Source organism: Triticum urartu, chromosome 3A (assembly GCF_056163025.1).
Source record: "Triticum urartu cultivar PI428250 chromosome 3A, HENAU_Tu73, whole genome shotgun sequence".
Lineage (NCBI taxonomy): Eukaryota > Viridiplantae > Streptophyta > Magnoliopsida > Poales > Poaceae > Triticum > Triticum urartu.
The window spans coordinates 175362317-175383563 of NC_141875.1; the positions used below are offsets into that span (position 1 = coordinate 175362317).

Consider the following 21247-nt stretch of genomic DNA (forward strand, 5'->3'; position numbering starts at 1 on the left):
AAATGGACGGCGGCGGCGGTGGCCCCAATGAAGTTGCTTTAATTATGATATCGATACGCTCAGATTGGAACATAAAAACACCTTTGGCCACTTGAATTGGTACGATCGGGATATGGTCAGATTGGAATCGAGCGAAATGATAGCTCAGATTGCAGAAGTAAATATAGCGCATCTTGTTTACATCCACACGATACCGCCGATAGTACTAGGAGCGTCGGCATGGTCGGTGCACCCATGGAGGAGCACCACCTGAACTTGCGTCCGACTGTCTGGCCACGGCCATTGACTGGCAAGTCGCCCCCACGACGACGGGTTTCCCCACCAGCACAGCACAGTACCAGGAGGCCGGCGCCGCACACGCACAGGCCCCGAGCCAGCAGAGCGCTCCCTGTCCGTCCGATCTTCGGTGGGCGGTGTCGAGATCCCGGACACCTTTAACCGCCTCGGGCAGGCCCCACCGCCGCACCCCACAGTTTCGAATTCAAACCCCTCCCCCCCTCTCTCTCTCCCCTCCCTCCCCACGCGGCGCGCTGCTCCCGAATCGAAGCTTCCAGAAGCCTACGCGGAGGCGCGCCGGGACCCGAGCGGGGTGAGGGGCGGAGGGAGGCGCATGGCGGAGGCGCGGAGGGTGTCGTTCCGCAACGGCCGCTTCGCGTCGCGGAAGACGGAGGAGGCTGGTACGCAGATCTCTCGTCGCCCCCATCCATGGCTTCTTGCTTGATCGGTTCATCCCTGTAGGCTGCAGCGCGGTGTCTCCTTCGAGATTCCTGCGGCCCGTCTTCTTCTTCTTTCTTGCTGCGCCTCGTTTTGGTTGGGTTCTGGGCGGGTTTGCGCTGAAGCGAGCGCGTGGCCATTTTCGGGCGCGTTTGTTTTAGTAACTTTGGCGGAGGGCTCGCGGGAATCGCGCGGTTCCATTTCTGGATATACCCTATTGAATCACGGGATCCTGCGGATATTGTGCCATCTGATGTGCAACGATTCTTTTTTTCCTGCTTCTATATTGGTCAAATCGACGCGCTTGTTGGCGGAAGTTCGTTGTAGAAATCGGTGTTCGTCAGACTCAGACGCGCTGCTGTGCATTCTACCCTAGTTCTGCGATATGTTTCGGTGATTCCTGAATCTGTCGCTGCTATCTTTGCTCCAAGAACCCGTGCAAAGCAGTGAAAGTGCAGCTTTTATTCCGGTTATTATTATTATTATGCATGCTTTCATTTCTGTAAGAAAAACAATGTTAGTTGCGGAGGAAAATCCTAAACCAGATTGTGCAGTTGGCCAGTTCTAATTATACTTTTAATGCAAGAGTGCCATTCTTGCAGCTAGAACGCCGCATTACTGCATTTCCTTGCATATGTAGCCAATACTACCATGTTTAGTTTAACATGCCACAATTTCCAACACATGGAGTTGTGCTTGTGTAAATCTCATTGGCTCACTGTACTTCTTGCTTTGGTTTGTGCAAGCATGGAGACGGCACCAGGCTGCAGCGTGGCTAGAGAGCATGGTTGGGCCCTTCGGCCTTACCCATTGCCCATCGGAACAAGAATTTGTTGCTGCTCTAAGAAACGGCATTGTCCTATGCAAGGCCATCAACAAAATACAGCCAGGTGTTGTGCCAAAGGTTGTTGCAAACGCCCCCTGCGATAGCCAGCCATCGACGGCTTTTCAGTATTTTGAGAACATCCGCAATTTCTTGGTTGCTGTTCAGGCACTAAAGTTGCCGAGCTTTGAGGCCTCTGATTTGGAAAAGGTTTGCTAGCTATCCTTACTGTGTTAATCTTGATGATGGATCGATGCCCATTAGCCACGACGCTAATTTGGTTGTTTGTGCAGGACAATCTTGATGCTGGGTCAGTGGGCAAGATAGTTGATTGCGTCAATTCTCTGAAGTCCTACCAGGAGCGAAAGAAATGCAGCGGAACCTATGGGCCAGTCAAGTATATGAAATCACCTCTTGCACCACGCTCTGCAATTCATGTTCAGTCTGAAAATGTCACTTTAGGATCTTCTACCCCTCAAAAGTGTCTAGACTTGACAGAGATTGATGCCGAGGGACAATCTTCTCAAAACGTGGGTCCTAACATGGAAGGTTTGTGATGCACTTTACTTTGCAAGTTTTTTACACTTATAGTGCTTAAATGTTTCTAGCCGGTAAGTAACCTCTGTCGCCGTATGGATGCTGCTTCTTTAGTTGATTTCTCAATTAATTGTGCTATTTATGTTTTGCTCCATGCGTTAACTAATTTCAGCGACTTGGTTAAACATAGTATCTGATGAATAATTCGACCATCTATGTATTGTGCATTTGCAGAGGCAATTGGAAAACTTCAGAGGATTATTCTTGATTGCATGATAAGCTGCAAGGAAAATCTGAACCAGGACGCTCTTAAAAAGGTCCTTAGTCAACAATTTTTTTGGTTGAATGTACAGAACCATGTATCAGTTTTCTGATATGGCTAAACTTATTTTCCAGGATCCAGTAACGCTAGTTGGCACTATTTTATCAAATCAACTGGAAAAAGAACAGGTGACTTATCTATTGAATTCTTCCTCTCAAATGCCATATGTATTTGTTGACGCTAGCCTCACCAATTTAGTCGCACTCAGGCTTACTTTTGTTTTATAGGCAGGCCGCAACAGTAAGCACCTGCGTCTTTCCATATTCGGTATAAGACATCTTTTCTGAAAAATGCCTGTGTCAAATGGTTGAGAATCCACATAAATATGTGATTCCTTCGCCATTAGTTGCACTGTTATTATTCAGATGACGTCTCAGTATATTTTTGCATATCATAAGTTGATGTCTACTCAAAGCGTTGTTGCACCAAATATTTTCCGTTTCTTATCATCATCTCAACTAAATTGTGTTGTCTTATTCTTTTCATGCACACTTATATTCTTGCTCAATTTAGTGCACACCAATATGTGTGATAATGTGAACTTCCTTCCATATATTAGTGATTATTACATCATAACTTAAGTATATTACTGTTACCACACTGTAATACTGGGAGAGATGTTAGAACTACATCTTTCTACGTAAAACAAAGAACAAGTTCTGTATAAAAGTAAGAATACTGATACCGTAGAAATGTAGAACTATGAGGAATCTTAACTTTATTTCCTACTCTTGGCGGTTGGGTTCCTCCTAACGAATGAAACCGATGGAGTTTGTATTTGTTTTATTACTCTGAAGCACAGCTTTTAGAAAATACCATGTGATACAAGCAGACACTAAGATCTTCGATCTTTCATATTTCTCAGTTCTGAATTCTAAACTGTGGTTATACCAAGTTCCTTTTGTTTGTGTTGTCAGACTTGTGCATTTTGTGCAATGAATTATATGGCCTTGCAGGCTGGTATAGTTGGTCTACATTTCTGTTCGCCGATCTATCAGGATTTTTCCAATTGGAAATTTTCCTTTTTAGCGCCTCTTAATATTTTATCTGTTAGGAATATGCAACTTGTATTCCCATGAGGCCATAGGCCGATATATATATACATGTACAGGTGTGGAACATATGCAGGAAACCCCTCATATAACGGGATAAATACAAAGGGGTACATGACTTATATTATAACTCTAACACCCCCCTCAAACTCATGGTGGATGAACAACACTGAGTTTGGAGAGATAAAAGCCATGTTGTGCTCTAGTCTGAGCCTTCGTCAGGAAATCCGCCAACTGTAACTCGGAAGGCACATACTGAAGAGCAATAACCTGATCCTGCACAGCAGCACGCACATAGAAAGCATCAACACCAATATGCTTGGTGAGCTCATGCTTCACAGGATCGCGTGCAATGCTGATAGCACCTGTACTGTCAGATAGAAGCAGAGTCGGTGTAGTGACAGAAACACCAAAATCCTGCAGTAACCACCGTAACCAAGTCACCTCTGCCGTCAAAAGAGCCATTGCTCGCAACTCAGCCTCGGCACTCGAACGGGAAACTGCAAGCTGTTTCTTCGTCTTCCAGGCAATGAGAGAACCACCAAGAAAAACACAGTAAGCAGAAAGTGAACGGCGATCGGAAGGATCACTAGCCCACGTAGCATCCGAATAGGCCTGGAGCTGTAAAGAACTGGAGCGAGGAAAGAATAGACGGTGAGAGATAGTGCCTCGAAGATATCGAAGAACACGAAGGAGATGACTATAGTGAACCGAGGTGGGGGCAGGGACAAACTGACTCAGAATATGAACCGGATAAGATATGTCCGGACGAGTGACAGCTAGATAGACAAGACTGCCAACAAGATGACGATAACGCGTCGAATCAGGGAGAGGATCACCATCAGTAGCACAGAGGTGAACATTGAGCTCCATAGGAGTCTCAACAACGCGCTCGTTAGTAAGAGCAGCACGAGCAAGAAGATCCTGGATATACTTTTCCTAGGATATAAAAAAGCCATCAGAGGTAGAAGAGACTTCAATCCCAAGAAAGTAGCGAAGAGGTCCAAGATCAGACATAAGAAACTGCTCACTAAGACGGGCCTTTACAAAGGCAATATACTCGGGGTCATCCCCCGTGATGATCATGTCATCAACATAAAGAAGAAGAAGTGTCCGACCACGAGGAGAAAGGTGAATAAACAATGCGGGATCATGAGCACTTGCTAAAAAATCAGCAGCAGTGATCACAGAGGCAAAGCGCTCAAACCAGGCGCGGGGGGCTTGCTTAAGGCCATAGAGAGAGCGACGAAGACGACATACCATGCCATCAGGAACAGAATACCCAGGTGGTGGCTGCATGTACACCTCCTCATGCAGCTCACCATTAAGAAAGGCATTCTTAACATCAAGCTGAGATATAGACCAGTGGCGTGCAGAGGCAACAGCAAGAAGGGTACGAACAGTGGTCATATGAGCCACAGGAGCAAAAGTCTCGTCATAATCACGACCATGCTCCTGCTGAAAACCACGAGCCACAAGACGAGCTTTGTGACGCTTAAGAGAACCATCGGAGCGAGTCTTAACCTTGTAGACCCACTTACAAGTGATCGGACGGACTCCGGGAGGAAGAGAAACAAGATCCCAAGTACCAGTGCGTTCAAGAGCAGCAATCTCCTCTGCCATCGCAAACTGCCATTCAGGATGAACAACAGCCTGACGGTAAGAAGTTGGCTCAAGAACAGCAGCACCAGCGGTGGGAAAGCCAAAGCGATCAACAGGCGGACGAGGACGAGAACGCAAGCCATAAGTAGGCTGAGAGGAAGATGACGACCCATCCATAGAGGCATCAACTGGTCGTGGACGACGAGTGTAATGCTGAGGAAGAGATGGAATAATAGAAGGAGGAATCGGCAAGGTAGAATCAGGGGGTGGTGACGAAGAAGTCACCGGAGATGAAGGTGTAGAATCCGGTGACAGACTGGGAGAGGAGACCGGGGAGGAAGTCACCGGAGATGAGGGTGGAGAACCCGGTGACATGCTAGGCGAGGAGACCGGGGAGGATGGTGGCTGCAAGTCAACTAGATGTGGAGAAGGAGAGGAAGGGGAACGGAGAGGTACAGTGTCGGCAGGGGTGAGAAGTGAGTCAGGAAAAGTGAGGAAAGAGATATTCTGCACTGAAAAAGTCGAGGAAGATGGGCGTGGGTAGAAGGGACGAGACTCTTCAAAAGTCACATCTCGAGAGATACGCAGCTGACGACCAATAGGATCCCAACAACGATACCCCTTATGCTCATCACTGTAGCCTAAGAAGACACACTCAACAGACTGAGCGGTCAGTTTGGTGCGTTCGCGAGGGGCAAGAAGAACATAGCAAACACAACCAAACGAGCGAAGCATCGAATAATCGGGAGAACGATCAAAAAGTCGCTCGAAAGGAACACCACCCTGTAGAGCAGCGGAAGGCTGTATATTGATAAGATAGGTGGATGTGGAGACGGCCTCAGCCCAAAAATGAGGCGGGAGAGAGGCAGCAATCATCAATGCACGAGCCGTCTCAAGAAGATGTCGATGCTTTCGCTCAGCCACACCATTCTGAGCATGAGCACCAGGACAAGAGAATTGAGAGAGAGTCCCGTGCTCAGCAAGAACACCACGCAACATCTTAGAGATATACTCGCCGGCAGAGTCAGCACGCAAAACACGAATGGGTGAAGAGAACTGAGTATGAACCATGGCAGCAAAACGCTTATAAATAGACAACACCTCAGAACGAGAAGTCATGAAATAAAGCCATGTGTAACGAGAGAAATCATCTATAAAAATAATATAGTATTTATGACCACCTTTCGAAGCGAAAGGGGCCGGACCCCATACATCAGAATGAACTAAATCGAAAGGACGCTTAGACACGGACTCACTATGTGAATATGGTAACTGAATCTGCTTGCCAAGACGACAACCCTGACACTCTAAAGAGACATCTCCTGAGACAGACCCCAGAAGACCTCGACGAACTAAAGAAGACAACCGAGAACCACACAGATGACCAAGTCGATGATGCCACTGCTGGAAGGAACCAGTGACGGAGGCAACAGAAGCGGGAGAACTGGCGATGGTGGTGGCAGCAGAAGGAACATGAAGCCAGTCCAACTCCCAAAGACCCTGAGAATCACGGCGGCGAGGGCCAGCCCCAACCAGAGTGTGCGTGTGACGGTCCTGGACAGAACAAGAGTCAACGTCAAGGATGACGCGACAACCAGAATCCGTAAGTTGTCCAGCAGAAAATAAATTCATGGTAAGGCGAGGAACATGAGCAACATCAGGAACAGAATAAGAAGGAGTAGTAAGATTGCCTCTACTAGCAACAGAAAGGGGAGTACCATCAGCAGTGAGGACATGAATAGGAGAATCGAGTGATCGAAGAGAGGACAAAGTGGAAGAATGAGAAGACATATGAAAAGAAGCTCCAGAGTCCAGAACCCATGGGGATGTACCTGACTGTGTAGAGGGTGAGTGCTCAGTGCGGGAAGCATCAGTCACAGAACCGGCAGCACCCGTCGAGGAAGAACCTGAAGCCGCGAGCAGACGCTTAAGTCTCAGAATATCCTGCTCAGTCAAAGCAATGGCTGAAGCTGTCGAGGTAGACGACGAAGTCCCTGAAGATGATGATCGAGCCTTGCGCAGGTGTTTCTTCTTTGTGTAGCACTGAGACTCAAGATGACCATCATTGTTGCAATAGGCGCAGTGTGGACGGGGGCGACCTGAGCCTCCAGAAGGAGTGGGCAAGAGCGGCGGAGCACTCGAGCGAGAAGTGGTCGATGGAGCAGGTGGCGTAGGAGCACGAGTAGCAAGCACAGAAGGAACCTCCAGCAAACCAGCACCACGTAAGCGAGTCTCCTCCGCACGAATCTCAGAAAGCGCCTCCATGAGAGAAATACGGCCACGAGCAAACAACTGAGCACGCCGGGGCTCAAACTCCTTACGGAGCCGAGACAAGAACTCATAGACGCGATGAAACTCCAAATTGGCCTGGACAGCCTGGCAACAGGGGCAGGTACGACACCCAGCACTACGGAGAGAATCAAGCTGACGCCAGATAGCAGAACTCTGGGCATAGAAGTCATCCACAATAGAGTCACCCTGCTGAAGAGCATGCTCCTGACGGATCACAGAGAGGTATAAGGCATCACCAGAGGGCTGATAGCGCTCACGAAGACGGGTCCACATCTCAAAGACAGTAGAAAGACCCAGAAATTCAGAAGCAAACTGAGGCAGAACACTAGCAGTGAGAACAGCTGCAGCACGAGCATCATCATCAAGCCACTGGGTGTAAGCAGACAGAGCACCATGATACAACTGAAGAGCCTCCTCATAAGTCAAAACCCTCTCATCATAAGCACGATCAGCAGCCTCATCAGCAACCTTAGCCGCATCCTTGGCGGCCTGATTAGCATCCGTGGGAAGAACCGATGGAGTGGGCGGAGTAGGAGCCACCGGAGGAACTGGACGTGGCGGACAGCAGACCTCGCCAGAAAGAACACCCCAAAGACGAATGCCACGCATGTGAATGCGCATGAAGCCAGTGAACTCGGTGTAGTTAGTACCATCAAAGATCACCGGACAGCGAGGGACAGCAACAAAACCCGAGGCAGTAGACTTTTTTTTTTTTAGGATCCGGCGAGAACAACCAGATCGGGATCAGGCGCGGGCTACAAGAGCTTCGGAAGCCGGCTGGAGAGGGAACCCGCGGCTGGGGCAGGGATGGGCGGCTGGAGCAGGGACGGGCGGCTGAGACGAGCTCCCTGGGCGCCCACGGGAAGGGCGGCTGAGACGAGCGGGATGGGCGGCTGGGTAACTCCCGATCTGGACGAGCCGGCAGCCAAGCTCCCTGGGCACCGGCGGGATGAGCGGCTTGGAGGACTCCCGGCGGCTTGGAGGACTCCCGGCGGCTTGAGACGAGCGGGATGAATCGGGACGGGCCGGCAGCAGTAGCCCGTGCGAGCGCTCCTGGGCAGCCCTGCGAGCGGCCGGCGGGAAAGGAGAGCAGGGCTCCTGCGGGCGGCTGGGAGAACTCCCGATCGGGACGGAGAGGAGATCGAGCGAATAGCTTCGATCGAACAGACAGATCAAACGCACGAGTTGCAGCGTGCAAAAAATTGACCTAGCTCTAATACCATGTTAGGAATATGCAACTTGTATTCCCATGAGGCCATAGGCCGATATATATATACATGTACAGGTGTGGAACATATGCAGGAAACCCCTCATATAACGGGATAAATACAAAGGGGTACATGACTTATATTATAACTCTAACATTATCAAGGCTAATTACAGCTGACACCAATGCCTTTTATGCAGTTCAAACCACTCCTTCAACTTATTTCTCCAGAAGGGGCTGCTACGAAAAATGAACCAAATCAACAAATCGAGGTAATGTTTAAATATTGCAATGTCCTTTTCCATTTATCTGCAGAAGTTAGCGGAAATGACTTGGACAATATTTTTCTCAAGAGAGAAGCAAAAGCTTTGTGTTTATAGAATAATAGAATGAAAAGCATTGGTTGACAAGCCTAAAGACACCTAAGCAATATCTAGCTGCTATGCCATATTGGCAGCTAAAGATTTCATGCATCGCCTTTAATCTCATGAATAAACTTTTAAAATGTGCAACTAGAGAATAGCCATTTTAGTATTTGGCTGTGATACAGGTTCATAACCTGACATTCTATCAGTTTTTCCTCATAGTTATGGTAAAAGGCTACATATATCTTTGCTGATTTGACTATGTACTTCACATCTGGGATGCGTAATAAATGCCGGTGCTGAAGCCTGAAGAACACAATACCAGAATACACTCTTACTCTGTTTAAAAATGTTGTTATAGGGTAGAGATAAGGTCAAATAACTCTAGCTTCTGAGGAATTCCCCCAAGACATTTATTTCCGCAACACTTCAGTGACGAATTATGACACTTAGCTCAAATTTTGTACATCATTGTGATGCATTATACCATTATTTTCTTTCAGTGTTCAAACTCGCAGAATGAGAATAGACTGCGTCTCTTGGAAGCACAGGAATCTGAACTTTTGGTGAGATCTCATGCTGCTAACTAAAGTGTATTGAAGTTTGATAGTCAGCATCATCCATTTAAGGTTTTCTTAAAATAAACGTGTTTTTGAGATACTGCAATGATCTTATATGTTCCTTAAATGGCAAGTTTTACCTCTTTGTGGGTTCAACAACAGTTTGCTCAGCACTCAGTTTGTACTTTGTAATGACATGACTTATTTTACAGGAGCTCAAGACAATGTTTCAAGAGGTTAAAGTTGATTTCAGGTCTTTGCAGACCCAATTCCAAGATGATATCACAGAATTAGGTATGTTGCTTAAACCTTCGCCAGAGCACACAGTTCCAGGTATTCGAAGTAAGCTCCATTTACAAGCTTTAGCGGTCTGGTGTAACACTGAGACTTACTTTACAGGCCATAACATTCAAGGGATATCCAAAGCTGCTCTTGGCTATAACCAAGCTGTGAAAGAAAACAGAAACCTGTATAACATGCTTCAAGAAGTGCGAGGTATCAGTATAGTTCAGTGTTGTCATGGATGTTACTGTTTTGATGACTTCTAAGAGTTTTTTTTTATAGGGAATATCCGAGTCTTCTGCCGGATAAGACCACTTATGAACTCAAAGTCTATTTCTTCAATTGAACATGTTGGAAATGATGGTTCGATAATGGTTTGTGATCCATATAAGCCACAAACTACACGTAAGATCTTTCAGTTCAACCAAATTTTTGGGCCAACAACCACTCAAGGTAATATGGTCTAAACTTTTCCTCAAAATATTGGTCTAAACTGTACTTGAAGTTGTATGCCCATGTCTTTATCTAATTTTTACATCTTCATGCTCAAATATCCCCAGATGAGATTTACAGGGAGACGCAATCATTGATTAGATCTGTCATGGATGGTTATAATGTGTGCATATTGGCTTATGGGCAGACAGGTTCTGGCAAAACCCATACAATGGTATAGAGACAAATCATATTTTCTACAGTAACTCCTTATTTTTACTGGACCATATTGAATCACATGTAATTGTTCTTTGTCTGTGCATGATGGTGATTAGTGCGCCCCGTCTGGTGGGTTATCGTCTAACGATCTTGGAATCAATTACATGGCACTGAACGATCTCTTCACTATATCAACTTCTAGAGAAGATGTAAAGTATGATATACGAGTGCAGATGGTTGAAATATACAATGAGCAAGTTCGTGATCTCCTAAGCGAAGATACTTCAAGCACGAAATATCCTTTCATATCTGATGTGCCACTCTTGTTATATTTTTGTCCCAGTGGAATCCAATTTCATAACTGTGTTGGTTCCTGACATTAATTTCACATTAGATATAAGGTCTTCAAGCAATGGTCTGTTCAACCTTCCAGATGCAAAGATGTGCCCAGTTCAGTCCCCTTCTGATGTTATGACTTTGATGCTGCTGGGGGAAAAGCACCGTGCTTCTGGTCCAACAGCAATGAACAATAGAAGCAGTAGGTCTCACAGGTTTGAGTTCGCACTATCTGCCCCAGTAACCTTTTTGTGTGCTCTTTCAATATTTGCTGCAACTGATTTTTTATGTTTGCAGTATCTTGACTGTCCATGTAAATGGGAAGGACATTTCTGGCAATGTCAGCTGTAGCTGCCTGCATTTGGTAGATCTTGCAGGAAGTGAAAGGGTTGACAGGTCAGAAGCCACGGGGGACAGATTGAAGGAGGCTCAGCATATTAACAAGTCACTGTCTTGCCTAGGGGATGTCATCACTGCCTTAGCTCAGAAGAATTCTCACATTCCCTACAGAAATAGCAAACTTACCCAATTGCTACAGAGTTCATTAGGTATATGGCTACATCTTGGAACATGCTCACCACATTCACTGGTCTAGCTATTGATATTAATACTACTGATCAACCAAGTGGTTGGTCACTTTTGATGTTATATGTCTTTTCTTTAAGTATCTTCTACATAATCAGCATCATAGTTTAAGTGCATGCAAAATCACTGATAATGAAGCAGTGCTTTCATTGGCTCCATCCTACCTTGTTATACATTGACGTTATATTCCCACTGTAATATCTTATAATATTGTTTTTGCATTGCCGATGACAGGGGGAAATGCAAAGACATTGATGTTAGCCCACATAAGTCCGGAGGGGGAATCTTATGTAGAAACTCTTAGCACACTGAAATTTGCCCAAAGGGCTTCTACTGTTGAACTTGGAACTGCTCATGCAAACAAAGAAAGCAATGATATAAGAGAGCTTAAAGAACAGGTAATTTTCCTGTTGCTTCCAATTGCATATTCAAGAGTTGTTGCTAGTTTCCTAAATCAACAATATAATTTGACCACCTTTACAATGTTGCATTTACACTTAAATTTATTATTTCATCACTTTATCTTTGTGTGAAACATTGGACTGAAGAATGGAAGACTTTGTCCTTACAGAATTTTGCATTTATCTCTGTGTTGCTAGTGTACATTGAATTTTTATTGCTCCAAATGCTTACATTTGATATGTATTTCATTTGCTTTACAAACAGAAGATAAGTATGTAAGATTCAACATATTTTCAGGTAGAAACTCTCAAAAAGGCATTGGCAACCAAAGAATTTGAAAGATCGTCACTTAAACTGAAGGAAAATACAGTAACGAGTGAGAGAACAAAGCAACTCCCGCAGCGTACCCCACCAAGGCCGCGTAGGTTAAGCCTAGAGACTACTAGTAGTGAAAAGGGTAGCATACCAGGAAAGCCTCCAAAATCACCTGTTTCAGCGATGACGTTCAACAGAGATCACGGGACAGCTCATGACAAGGAGTGCAGTATTGATGTCTTCAACCACACAAAGATCCACAGATCTGTAATACAGGTATATCTTGCTCTGAATAACTTCATAATGTTTGGTGATGTAACGACTGACCTTTTATCCTTCTTCCTCATTGTGATAAAAGATGTCCCCAACATTATCTGAAGAGCCAGTCGGACATGAGAGTGAGACGATAGTTACAACAGATGATACGGTTACCTTTTATCAACTACCCCCTGATGGTTATAATCAATACAAGCAGTCAGGTTTGGATACTCTCCAGAGAACACCATGCAGATCAAGGTACATGGGTGTGCAAGTGAGTCAGACGGAAGAACCTTCTGATGCCAAATTGGATAAAACAACCACAAGCAGCGTGGCGAAGAGAGGGTCACATTTAAGAAGATCCATTCAGAGCAGCATAGGGAAGTTGATTCATGGCTCTGAAAGAAGGTAGGTCCATTCAGAGCAGCATATTAGTATGCACTTGCAAACGATTATAGATTGTAATTCTGCATGTGCACTAAGCTTTCTCTGCCGTTGACACACGTTGCAGGAATACTCCACATTCAGCCCAAGCAACTCCTGCCAAAATCACAACTAATGCAAATAATGACGGCGCATCTCCAATTACTACCAACGCGAGGTTAAAAAGAAGACAGTCACTAACAGGTCTCCCACCTCCATCGACGACCATGTCACGCAGATCATCTCTAGGAGGAAAGTCGGATTCGAGTAAGTATCTGGATAAAGAAAATGTTGTTTTACTCCTACTTCATATACTTAATATGTAATGATGGAGGCTGCCTTGTGCAGAGGAGTAATCAACTAAATTGTTACTAATGTTGTACCGTTTGATGAAAGGTGTACAAAATAGCCAAATCATTGCATGTGCTGCCAGCGCCAGAAATTACAAGCCACTGCCATTCTCCTGGGTTCGATGGCCTGAACAACATCAATGTGAATTCTCCATTCTTTCTTAACCAATCCTTTGCTTCCCAGGCCAAAACCACTATAACCCTCTTTTAGCTGCTTGCATTCTATTTCCTCATGGCTTCAGTAATCATTGGTTTTGATACATATGCAATCAAAGAAATCATCAAGGATTCTTGCCATTGCTTTCTGAGCCTATAGATCCCTTCCTGTCAGTATATTGTTCCTAGTTTTTAAAATTTTCCGAGTGAGCTGCTAGTTGATGCTTGGAACTGAATTTTACTTGTTCCCTACTGCAACTTTAAGAATGCAGCAAGTGGGAAACAGAGCTCTGCAGGAGAAAATGCCCAATCAGATATAATTTTACTATAAATCCTGGTGCTGTATATAGTTTTAAAGGACGTTGTGTTGTGATGATCCTAAGTTTTTTACTGAAAGAGCTTCAACTTCCATTGACAGGTTCAAGTGACAGAAAAGCCAAAACGCCACCTCCGATGAATTCAGCTGCGAAGGCAAAGAGATGGCTGTGAATCCTCAGTGAAAATCGTCAGAGATTTCCATCTCAAGCTGAGCATGAGTCCGCGATAGCTGCCGAGTTAGAGTCATCAGCTTCTGTCAAACCATGATACTGCTGAAGAAGGAACACCAGGCAAGGGTTCGCGATGTTGAGAGAGCCCCCCACAGGTTCAGGCTAGGTTACATTCCTTGTAACAACTGAAACTTCTTGAGAGGTTACATAACATGTGGATGGAGTATGGAAATGGAAGCAAGTAAAGAATGCTTGTTTTGTGTTTGTTGTATTCTGAATCTCTGAATGTGTCGAGAAAGCAATGCACAAATGATTCAGATTAACCTAGCAGCCAAGTGTCAGATTTGGCATATGTAATTTCATGGCTACTTCTGGAACATTTTTGTAACTGCTCGTTTGGCCTCGGTTTTCCTTTTTCTTTATTTCACATGAGCTAAATAGCCTTCGCATGGTCAGGATGCTTACGCTTTAGAGTCTTCACTTATGCTGATCCATCAGTTTCAGACAACCAGATACTTGGAGGCTCGTATTGTTTTGAGAGACCATGGGCACACTTTTGTGGTGGCAAGAAATATTAGATTTGACAACATGACTGGTCCTCTTTCAGTTTAGTTTCTTTTTTGCAGGGACTCTTTTAGTTTAGTTTAATCACCTGTCGGGATGCAATTTGGTTTTTGACAAAGGGTGGATTTCCTTAGCTTAAAATTGAGCATCAGGGATACAAACCCAGTGGGCCCACACCGGCCTTTGCATGGTTATAGGATACACACAACCAACATCAACACATACACAAAAAACACACTGGCACTAAGTCAGAATCTGAAGCGAGCTGTTGACTCTTCCAGTAAAGTAGTGAGGGAAAAAGAGGCATGTCAGATTGAATTGGGAGCAATGAAGGGTCATATGGATTTATTACTCAATCAACTTGATTTACTTACAAACAAAGTGGACAAGCAAGACTCCTGTATAGTATATCTGAAAAAAACAAGGAGTTTGGTATGATTGCCGGGCAGGCTGGAGCGAGCTGTGCAGCATGCAGTACGTCAAAATGAGGTCAATTTCAGTGAGTTACTTGACAGATTTAGAAATGGTAGACTCTCTAAAGGAGGTGGAGAAACAAATCAATATTTATGTAACATCACTGAAGAAAAGGAGAACATATTCACATCAACCATTTATAAGGAAACAGAGTTTTCTTTTTTTTTGAAAGAAAAGGCAGAACAATTTCTGCCTTATGCATTTCAAAACAGGTATGAAACCTGAGTGACCGAGGTCAATTGCATGAAGGCAATGTTAGCGCTGCACGAAAAATGCAGCTGGCCATTGCCAAGCCATGTTGAGCTAGGAACAGAAGAAAAGGGATGGGAAAAGAGATACAAAAGGAGCTACAGGATGGGGAATACGAGAGCCTATCAAAAAATCTCCATCCACCGAAGCATGATCTGCTGGTCTGCAGAGTTCTTCGCCCAATGATGCCATAGGTGAATCATGTTGGCTGCTTCACTTAGTAAGAGAGCATCAGGCCATCTGTTATTGTCAAAAACTCAGGCATTTCGAGCGCTCCATAAAGTGACCGCACACACAGCAAAAAGCACATGCCATAGTTTGCCAATTCTGTATGATGCCAGAGGTGATGAGACAAACTCCAGAAGGCTGTTTGCCTGCACAGCCAGGTCTAGCACCCCAATTTTCTTCCAAAGGACATCCGCAGCTTTGCATCTGAGCACCAAGTGAGTAATTGATTCAGTGGCAGGGCAAACATCACATCCGTCATGTGATGCAATAGCTTTCCAATTCTTTTTAACCATGTTATCTCGAGTGTTCAGCCTACCATGCAAGGCCAGCCAGAGAAAAACTCGGTGGCACATGGGGATGATGCTGTTCCATATGAAAGCAGCCTGCGGCCAATTCATACCTCTGAAAGTTAACAAATTATAAAAGTACGCCATGGTTGCTTCGCCCTTGTGAATAGAAGAAACCCTTTTATCACCGTGTGTTAGATCCGGCTGTATGTTGCAAAGCTTCGCCAGCAGGTCATCCAGTTGCCGTGCAGCGGTCATAGACAGGTTGGGATGTAATTGAATGTTCCATTGCCCACTGTACTGAGAGGCCACAGTGCATAACTTGTTCCTGGCAAAAGTGAAAAGCGTGGGAAAAGAGTCCCTTAACCGGCCATTGCCTGACTAATCATCTAGCCAGAAGGAAATCCTGGAGCCGTCTCCTAACGAACACTTTGTAGCGTTGATGACCAGAGGCATCGAGTTTTTGAGGCATCTCCACATAGGTGTATCTCCATTGCTTGCTACCATTGGAATGGTGCGTTCACAGTATCGTCGTGCAAACCAACTAAAGCAGGGAACTTCACTATCTTGCAACACCTTCATGGTGAAGCGGCAGATCATAGCCAAATTATGCGCACGTAAATCCCGGATTATGAGTCCCCCAGTGCCCCTGGGGAGGGTAACAACATCCCAGGCCACAAGCATTGCCCTCCAAGGGCAGATTTCTTTCCTTGCCACAAAAAACCCCTGAGAATTTGCTCAAGCTTACCCAGGGACTCCTTCGGCCATAGAAAACAGGCCATATAATAATTTGGTATAGCTGCAAGTACAGAGTTTATCATAGTAAGCCTCCCTCCCCAAGACAAGAAGGTTGCCAACCAGCCAGAGAGTCTTTTGTCCACTCGGTGTATGACTGGCATCAACATCGCATGGGTGATCTTGTTTGTTGACAACGGCAAGCCCAAGTAGTTACAAGGAAAGGTTGAGACCGGACACTCTAACAGCTCAGAAACTTGCTGGCCAGTAGATTGCTCCATGTTGATGGGCACAAAGGTGCTTTTATTGGAGTTGATCTGCAGATCAGTGAAGTCAGAGAAACGCTTAAGCATCCTCTTGACGATTGCGTCTTGCTCCACAGTCCCTTTGATCAGCATCAGGGTGTCGTCAGCGTACTGCAGCACCGGGAAAAAGGAATCCATCTCCAACGGATGTAGCAGATTGCCTCTCCTGAACTCCTCACAACACATCTGCTGCAGCACATCTGCCACTAAAATAAACAGGTAGGGTGATAATGAATCCCCCTGCCGGAGACCACACTTTGCGAGGGTCGGCTCCCCCAGTTTTCCATTCAAAGTAACCCTTGCCAACTTGTGTAGAGAAGGTTCTTGATCCAGAAGATCCACCTTTGTCCAAAACCCCTGGCGGCCAAAACAGCAAACAGTGCGTCCCAGCTAACACTATCAAAAGCTTTCTTGAAGTCTAGCTTCAGTACAATTGGTATCTTCTTCCTTTTTGCATATTGTACAAGCTCTGCAGCGAGGGAAATTTTTTCAACAATGCATCTGCCAGCAAGGAAACCAGATTGTAGTGGGTGCACTAGTTTAGGTATCCACAGCTGCAGCCTGGTAGTTAGGAATTTTGTGGCTAGCTTGGGGAGGCTATGCACCAAGGATATAGGCCGGAAGTCTTTAATCTCCATTGAAATTTCTTTTTTAGGCAGCAAGACAATGGATGCAGAATTGACGCCTGAGAGATCGGCGTTATTTGCATGAAAGTCACTGAAAAAATTCAGCAGATCAGGTTTCAGAGTTTCCTTGAAGCATTTGTAGAACTCATTTGTGAAACCGTCCGGCCCAGGACTACGGTTGTTCGGGGAACGTTTGATTGCAGAGACGATTTCAGCCCATGAAAACTGCTCTTCTAGCGAGCTTAGGTCGATCGGATCATAGAGCGCTGAGATATCTACGACCGGTACCGAAGGAGAGGCCTGTCCGAACAAGGTGTTAAAATACTCAGTTGCTATCCTGAGCTTGTCCTCATCATCAAAGAATTCGATACCATCCTTGACAAGAACTCTGATTTTGTTCCTTCTTGAATGACTATTTGCAGCAGCATGGAAAAAACGGGTGTTTTCATCCCCCAAAGTGCATTGACAGATTTTTGCCCTTCTCCTCCAAATGCTAGTTTGCCAAAGGATTAACTGCTGGACTTTCTTATTGGCATGATCTCTAAGACAAAACTCCAAGTTAGAGAGTGTCCTGTACTCCTCAACCGCATTCAAAAAGTCCACAACATGCTTGTTATTTTCCATGAGCAGCTGAACACTTCCCCTGCTTCTACCCTACTTGCGGATGGCAGCTCGAATTCTTCTCATCTTAATGCTGATAAGAGATGTAGTCGCAGCAAAGGCCCTGGTGCCTCTAGTCCAACCTTCTGAGATAATCCCCCTGACCTCTTCAATATCCAGCCAAAAATTCTCGAACCTGAAAAAATTGCTTCTGGTGGTGTCTTTACTGAATTCCACGATGAACAGAGCATGATCAGAAGTTGCGGCCATTATGGCAGTGGCCACAGTTTGGAAGAAACCCAAATTCCACTCGGCGTTGACGAGCACCCTGTCCAGCTTAACAAGCATTGGTTCCCTTCTCTTATTGGACCAAGTATATTTGCGATTTGCAATATGAATATCATCCAAGCCATGTTCTCTAATCCAGCTGTTAAAGTGCTCCATGACTGACCAGTTTATGCGTCCTCTAGATTTCTCGTGGGCAGACCTGTACATGTTGAAGTCACCCAGCAGTATCCACGATCCACCCACAAGAGCAGCAGCTTGGTTGAGGTGCTGAAAAAAATCTTCCCTTTCTGAACTATCACATGGGGCATATACAGTGGTCAGTGTGGCGGCATTTCCATTGGAATTTGACTGAAAGGGAAGATTCAAGCTCTGAAGTTTTGTTTCCTGCAAGCACGCAACGTCAGCACGGCTAGAGTGAGTCGCATCCTTGATTAAAGAGCATTTATCAGTGTCACCAAGACCGCATATGTTCCAGTTTAGAATCCTCATATTAGATGTGGGGGACACACAAAAAACAAGGAAGAACAAAGACAGAGGACAGCAAGGACCAAGGAGGTACTCTGAATGTAAGACTGGAAATTCATTTGAATAGAGACAAGAGATGCAAATACAAGTAGGATGCAGATACAACAGCCGCAGACGCAGCAGACCGACACATGCAGATACAACTACCCCTGAGAGTGACATGGACTGAAGATAAGAACGCATGACAAGTCTTGTTGAATCTATTGAAAAAAGAGTCTTGTTGAATCTATGAGAGAGTTTGAGAATCTTGTTACAGATCAAGAAACTATCATTTCACAGTGAATCTAGGTTGGCTGTTTTTTGTTTCATTCTTGATATAAGGTTGCCTATATGATCGAGATTCGTGATCGATGCTGAAGAAATTCGCGGACAAGGAACATAACTAAAAAGAATTTCTATTGATAATACTAATTCAGACACCAATTACATCAAGAGTAGCCCCATTGGCCACGTTTGGTTCCAGAGACCAAATTCACATCTAGACTGGCTAGAATCAGCCGAGCTAAGCTCTGATTCTGATGGCTAGCACGATTTACACTAACAGCTGAGCTACACTGAACCTGGTGCCATGGGTGGTTCATTCAGTTGGTCCATACGAAGTAGGGGCAGACGGGTCCCATGGCCGGCGTCCAGTTGCCACACCCGAAGAAGCACTTCCCCTGCATCGGCCCTGGCACGGACACCACGCCTCCTCTGGTCGGTACCCTGCAGTAGCAGAAGCACGTCCCAGGCAAGCCATCGCAGGGGCTTATCATGTGAGGCTGCGGCGGCTGCTGCTGCTGCTGGATCAGCGGCGGCGCCAGCGCCGATGAGCCACCGCAAGGGCTTGTGAGAAGCTGCTGCGGCTGCTGCTGGATCGGCGGCGATGGCGCCAGCGAGCCCGTGATGGTCATCTTGACCCCACGCAACATGAGCTCAACAAGAAGCCGCGCCGTGTTGCGCGCGTCATCCAACCCGCTGTGCAGGCGGCCCTCCCAGTCCAGTCCCGCCGCCCGGACCGCCTCCTGAAGGGTGACCCGCCCTCCGCCGCCGAGCGCCGCCTGGAAGGGGACCCTCAGGTTGATCCAGCGATCGAAGTAGGACGGCTTCTCGATCCCCTTGAAGCGGCACTCTGACTCGAGCATGGTGCGGCAATCCCAATCTCCCCAGGTCACGACGGCCAAGCTCCCTGCCCCCGCCGTCGCCGCCTTCAGCCAAGCCTCGTGCAGCCAGAGCGCCTCGCCGAGATCCACGCCGCTGTCGACGTCCTCCTGCCGGATGCCGGTGAGTTCCCTGCAAAATTGAGTCAGCACAGGGTGATGTTTTGGACGAACGTACCTGCGAAACGCCGACTCGATGCGGCCGGTGGCGCCGTCGACGAGCACGGCGGGGAACTCGATGATTTCCTGCGGGAAGATCCTCCCGTCTTTCACGCACGTCGCCTCGAAGTCGACCACCACGAAGAAGTCGAAATCTTGCACCTGCCCCTGCCCGCGCGCCGCCATGTTCGACGGAGTGCGCGAGATGGGGGGAAGTTGGGCGGCGAAGATAGGGGAAAGATCAGATCGAAAAACTAGGGTTGCGAACCCGTCGGTGCGTCGTCCCCTTTAAATCTAATCGATAATCGAAGCAAAAACGAAATCTGATTCTTGGATCCGCAGCTCGACGGATTGGCGTAACTTCTATCCAAATCCAATCCGATGCTTTTCGGAACAGCAGTTGGCGCGTTTTTTTTATGTCGTTGGCGCTATTTTTGTAATCTAATCAACAAACCCAAGGCTGTGATTTCTCAAAAAAAAAAAGGTTGTGATTAGCGGGGAATAAAAACAATGGCTGTGCATCTTCACATGTTCATGTGTTAGTTGGTTTTGTTGACCCTTTTTTTATTATTATCTCGCTACTTCTACTTTAGGGCATGGCCAATACTCCAGCATGGACAGATGCTCCAGCACGCCACGTAGGTCGGATAGCTGAGTTTAGCAAAAGGTGTAGCTCGCAGAGATAGATGGGATCCCGCAGAAGAGGCCGGCTCTCCCCTGACAAAAGTGCAGACGCTGCCAATGAGGAAGGGTTGGACATCACCGTGCTAACTTTAACAGGACAAGCCTACTCTATGGTGAATAGAAAAAGGCTGCCAACCCTGAGGACAATACCGCTCCTTCCGTTGGACCAAGGTAGAATTAGACAGTGGCTTTAGTTGCTTTTATCTACGTGAAACATTAGGGCAGTGGTGTGGTGCTGCCCCCATTGTACACGCCCTTAGAGTCTTAGAACATCTATAGCCGGGCATCCCAAACCTGCCTCAAACCTTGGGCGGACAGCCCGCACTGACCAGTAAAACAAAAACGACTCACCCAGGCGCTTCAAAACGCCCTCAAACGCACGGACTGTCCGGCGCCCATTAATCCACCGGCTAGTTGCCGGCGGAGCCCGACGAGGACAGTGGCTCCTCGCTTGGGTCTATCGCCGGTCACTGACGACAGGACGGATGCTTGGCGGCTCCGCTGGATGAATGCCAAGGCGTGGCAGCTTGCCATTGAGCAGTCTGAGTGCGAGGGGGCAGAGGCAGCGGCGGAGGCGGCTCGGCTCACGAAGCTCAAGCGGCAGGAGGACACGACCGTCCGGTGGCTCAAAATGCTCATCGTCCTCTCCGACTCCTCCGAGAAG

General features: G+C 46.5%; 4 protein-coding genes across 5 annotated transcripts; 1 reads left to right on the forward strand and 3 right to left on the reverse strand.

Moving 5' to 3' along the window:
- Window positions 1-337: 337 nt before the first annotated feature.
- LOC125543519 (P-loop nucleoside triphosphate hydrolases superfamily protein with CH (Calponin Homology) domain-containing protein) lies at window positions 338-14110 on the forward strand. 2 transcript variants are annotated; one of them, XM_048706889.2, is made up of 20 exons: window positions 377-677; window positions 1461-1747; window positions 1831-2086; window positions 2309-2391; window positions 2471-2524; window positions 8750-8821; window positions 9418-9480; window positions 9687-9768; window positions 9874-9969; window positions 10039-10209; window positions 10317-10423; window positions 10524-10702; window positions 10797-10958; window positions 11041-11291; window positions 11563-11726; window positions 12028-12321; window positions 12404-12711; window positions 12815-12993; window positions 13123-13218; window positions 13651-14110. In XM_048706889.2, exons 1-20 carry the CDS (start codon window positions 611-613, stop codon window positions 13719-13721), a joined length of 3042 nt encoding a protein of 1013 aa, XP_048562846.1. In that variant the 5' UTR covers window positions 377-610; the 3' UTR covers window positions 13722-14110. The 2 variants fall into 2 exon arrangements, with proteins under 2 accessions (XP_048562847.1, XP_048562846.1); XM_048706890.2 differs by lacking the exon at window positions 13123-13218 and having other exon boundaries at window positions 338-677.
- LOC147979093 (uncharacterized) lies at window positions 3784-8601 on the reverse strand. Its single transcript, XM_087545753.1, has 5 exons — window positions 8563-8601; window positions 6417-8044; window positions 4990-5077; window positions 4709-4798; window positions 3784-3813 (listed from the first exon to the last, which is right to left on the reverse strand). The coding sequence occupies exons 1-5, from the start codon at window positions 8599-8601 to the stop codon at window positions 3784-3786; spliced, it is 1875 nt and encodes a 624-aa protein (XP_087401879.1).
- A 3732-nt stretch (window positions 14111-17842) lies between the features above and the next one.
- LOC147979094 (uncharacterized) lies at window positions 17843-18565 on the reverse strand. The gene has a single exon (XM_087515033.1). It carries the CDS (start codon window positions 18563-18565, stop codon window positions 17843-17845), a length of 723 nt encoding a protein of 240 aa, XP_087371159.1.
- Window positions 18566-18980: 415 nt separating this feature from the next.
- LOC125543520 (uncharacterized) lies at window positions 18981-20368 on the reverse strand. Its single transcript, XM_048706891.2, has one exon. It carries the CDS (start codon window positions 20083-20085, stop codon window positions 19183-19185), a length of 903 nt encoding a protein of 300 aa, XP_048562848.1. The 5' UTR covers window positions 20086-20368; the 3' UTR covers window positions 18981-19182.
- Window positions 20369-21247: the final 879 nt, after the last annotated feature.